This window comes from Eucalyptus grandis, chromosome 8 (genome assembly GCF_016545825.1).
Source record: "Eucalyptus grandis isolate ANBG69807.140 chromosome 8, ASM1654582v1, whole genome shotgun sequence".
In the NCBI taxonomy this organism is placed as follows: domain Eukaryota; kingdom Viridiplantae; phylum Streptophyta; class Magnoliopsida; order Myrtales; family Myrtaceae; genus Eucalyptus; species Eucalyptus grandis.
Genome location: NC_052619.1, coordinates 35517426 through 35520718, shown reverse-complemented (window position 1 = coordinate 35520718; position 3293 = coordinate 35517426). Strand labels below are relative to the sequence as shown.

The 3293-nt window shown below is 44.7% G+C and overlaps 1 protein-coding gene across 1 annotated transcript; it reads right to left on the bottom strand.

Annotated features, from left to right (window-relative positions):
* Positions 1-1008: 1008 nt before the first annotated feature.
* LOC104414260 (probable glucan endo-1,3-beta-glucosidase A6) lies at positions 1009-2379 on the bottom strand. The gene is given in 4 exon segments (XM_039299517.1): positions 1009-1046; positions 1166-1777; positions 1780-2022; positions 2025-2379. Coding segments are annotated over 4 exon segments (1248 nt in total).
* Positions 2380-3293: the final 914 nt, after the last annotated feature.

The following is a 3293-nucleotide window of genomic DNA, read 5'->3' as shown; positions in this document are numbered from 1 at the left end:
AAACGTTAGAGCTTGCGAAGATATTAGATGTTCTACATCTGAAGAATGTTAGAACTAGTATTGGAAGGCGTCGGCGTTCATGGTCAAGAATCCAAGACTATCAGACCGTGTTACCGAAGGCATCAAACGTTCGTGCTCAGAACTTGAAGAAACTTATTAACTAAATTTGGAGCACAGTACAAGGTTAATATGATTAGTTGTTTTAGCTCTTCTATGCATTTTTGTTAAAATACACAAAAATGCTTTGGAAACTCGTAAATAAGCGTATTTACTTCTATTGCAATCAGACTTTTGATCTTAATTACTTATGCACGTATGCTTGTTTATCGAAACAAACACCAACCGGGGAGGTGGGGATGGGCGGCCGTGGCCCTTGCATGGCCACCAACAAGGCGAGCGTCTCCTATTGTTCCCAATCCACAACCATTCAATATGTTCGATTTATTTTTAAAATTTTCAAACTTTTTAAAGTTTCCATTTCTGCAATTGCGTTTTTGTTTTCTAGTGTGCCGCTTACATGGCGCCAGTTGACGGAAAAATCGATGAAATGTGCATGATTTTTTGTTTAAAGAAAATATGAAATTAACAGAATCCAACAATTGCATTTGTTTATATTTGTTTATGTAAGTCTTAACACCCAAATGACCTATAAATAAATATTTTAGAATTAAGTGAATTACCGTGACAAGTTTTAGAATTTTGTATTGAATTTTCTCTTATTTTTCTATTATGACGATAAATCCCATATTATATAAATCTGATCGATGTAATTATGCACTAATCTCATCATCGTACATCTCAATTTCATGTTAGACGAGAAAGTACTTGTAAAGTGCAATTGTTATAATTATATGTGTGTGTGTGTGTCCCATTGAGAGGGAAGGAAATACAGAAGAACATTAGCAGTTGGGACTTGGACGTAAAAATGTATATATTGCAAAGCATCTTTGGAAATAACTTCTCTCTGATGTCCCGTTACATTGTTCTCTTGAAAATAAGCCGAGCCTTTCAAAGAGTCACGCTAGGGAATTTGCAAGATCCCCGACCTGCTCAAGAAGAACCAAAATCAGCAACGCATGAACACAAAAGAATTCAGCAGTTTGGATTTCAAGACTGAATAATCATCCAAAGCAATATCTGTCTCTTTGAGTTCAGATATTGAAACTCACTGGGTCTCTAACAGTCTGCTCCGCCAGTCCATCGAAGTAGCAAGTCGCGCCTCGGCTCCTGAGCCGTGCCCAATAGGCACTGAAAGCATAGCTCGCGTGCCGAAAGGTCGATGCTGGTTCGTGGCACTCTCTTCCGGGCATGAGTATGTCGCACATGCCGTTTACCCTCCTGCAGGCGGAGCTCAATGCCGAGCCGAGATCGGTCACGTTCGCATCTATCCTCGCCATGCACCACAGTTTTCCCTCGTAGGGCCTGTTATTGGTGGGCAACGGCAGCGGCCCGTACGTTGAAGCAGGCCTCTTCCCGGTTAGGTCGATCTCGTAAACGGCATCGCCGTTGGCATGTAATAGTCCCCAATGCCGCTCCGTCCCGGGGCCTGCCTTCTGGTTCTCGTCATATAATGAAAAGATGAATGTCGGTATGACAACTCCAGGCCGAGCGGGAGTTCCGGCTGGCGGCTCGGCTGTCATTTTCTTGATCAGATTGCAGTTATACGTGGCAGCATTGTAGATATTCGCTCCAGGTCCCTCAATGTCGCTAGAGTTTGGCCATCCGGTCTCGGCAATTAGAAGTGGGATGTTCGAGTAGCCGAGCCTTTCCATTGCGATATTAAAGAGCTGAGCATCTGGTCCAGGAGATTAGTATATGTCAAACCAGTCGCGGGATCGGTGTAGTTGAAATTTCCGTGGAACAGCGCGAAGTCCAGAGATGTCGCCCGGGTTCCGCGACCATGGAAGTAAGGATACACGTCAAGGAAGAAGTAAGACCTCGTGCTGTTCAAGAAGCGGACCAGTGGCATGATCACGGATTCAGCGACGTCCGAGCGGAACCTCCCGCTCGAGGGAGGAATGTGGATTCGACCACATCCATCGCCATCGGGGTCCCAACTTTGATGTTACGGATGCGGTTCGACCGAAGCGAACTTTTGATCCTGCGCATCGCAGGGACAAGGTCGCCCCACAATTGGCGGTCTCGATCAGTGCTGTTGTAGCTCAAGACCTCGTTCCCAACGAGGATGAACCGGATCATCGTCCGGGGATAATACGGGAGGACATTATTCCTCACCCATTTGTCGGCTAGGGCCTGGCTCGACGCAACGCCTGGGATCTCTTGGTTTTGGACCATGATGGAGACTTGGACCTGGGTTCTGGATAACAGCTTCAGGATCTCCGGGTCGGCATCGTACAGCTTCACACGCCCGGCTGTCATCAATTGGATGCGCTCAACGGATTGGGACGGCGATGGCAAATTGTTCCCTACCCGTCCATAGTTGATGCCCATCTTGTTTGAAATTTCACCCTCTGTCAACTAGAGCAGTTAGTGTTCTACGTTTATAATCAACAGTAAAGACATCACAGGAAAGTGGCACTTACTGGTGAGAGCACAGAGAGAGGCGAGCAAGAGGGCAACCAAAGGCATTTTGGCAGGTCAGTTTCAACTCGGATTAACACGAAACAAAATGGAAGAGCGGACAATGCATGAGAGTGCCTAGTTTTCCCTTGAATCCTCTACTTATAGGGAGACTCCATCAGCATGATGGTTTTCTTAGTGATTTTCCCGGAAAAGAAAGTTTTTCTTGTTCATGGCGAAAGAGGAGGCTAAGGATAGAGCTGATTTAGTCATAGTAAATACGTTCATGTCTTCCGAACTGGGAAGAAAGAGAGGTAGCTAAGTAGGAAAGTGAAAAAATATAATAAAATGAGACGTTGGGACATGCCCAAGAATGTGAACCGGAGAAATATTAAAGTTGGGCTCCTAACATTGCTATCATGTAAACTGAGGTTGATTTGTTTCGTGGAAAATATTTGCCTGGAGAAATTATTCAGTGTATGATTTATTTAAGAAAATTAGTCAACGGAAAAGATTTTCTTATTCAGAAAAATGATTTTTCTTTGACAGAATTGAAAAACGTTTTTCAAAATATGACTGGTTTTGGTAGTTGAATTTGAAACTCTACACTTGGGCATGGAAACTCCAACGTTAGTTTACTAGTTGTCATGTTCAAGACTAGGTCTCTAGGGGTAGGCCAAGGTCCATCGAGGCCTAGCCCGAGACTCCGATGCTTGGACCTAGGCTCCCAATACCTATGCTCGAGTTCATCAAGGCCGGGCTCGAACCCTCGG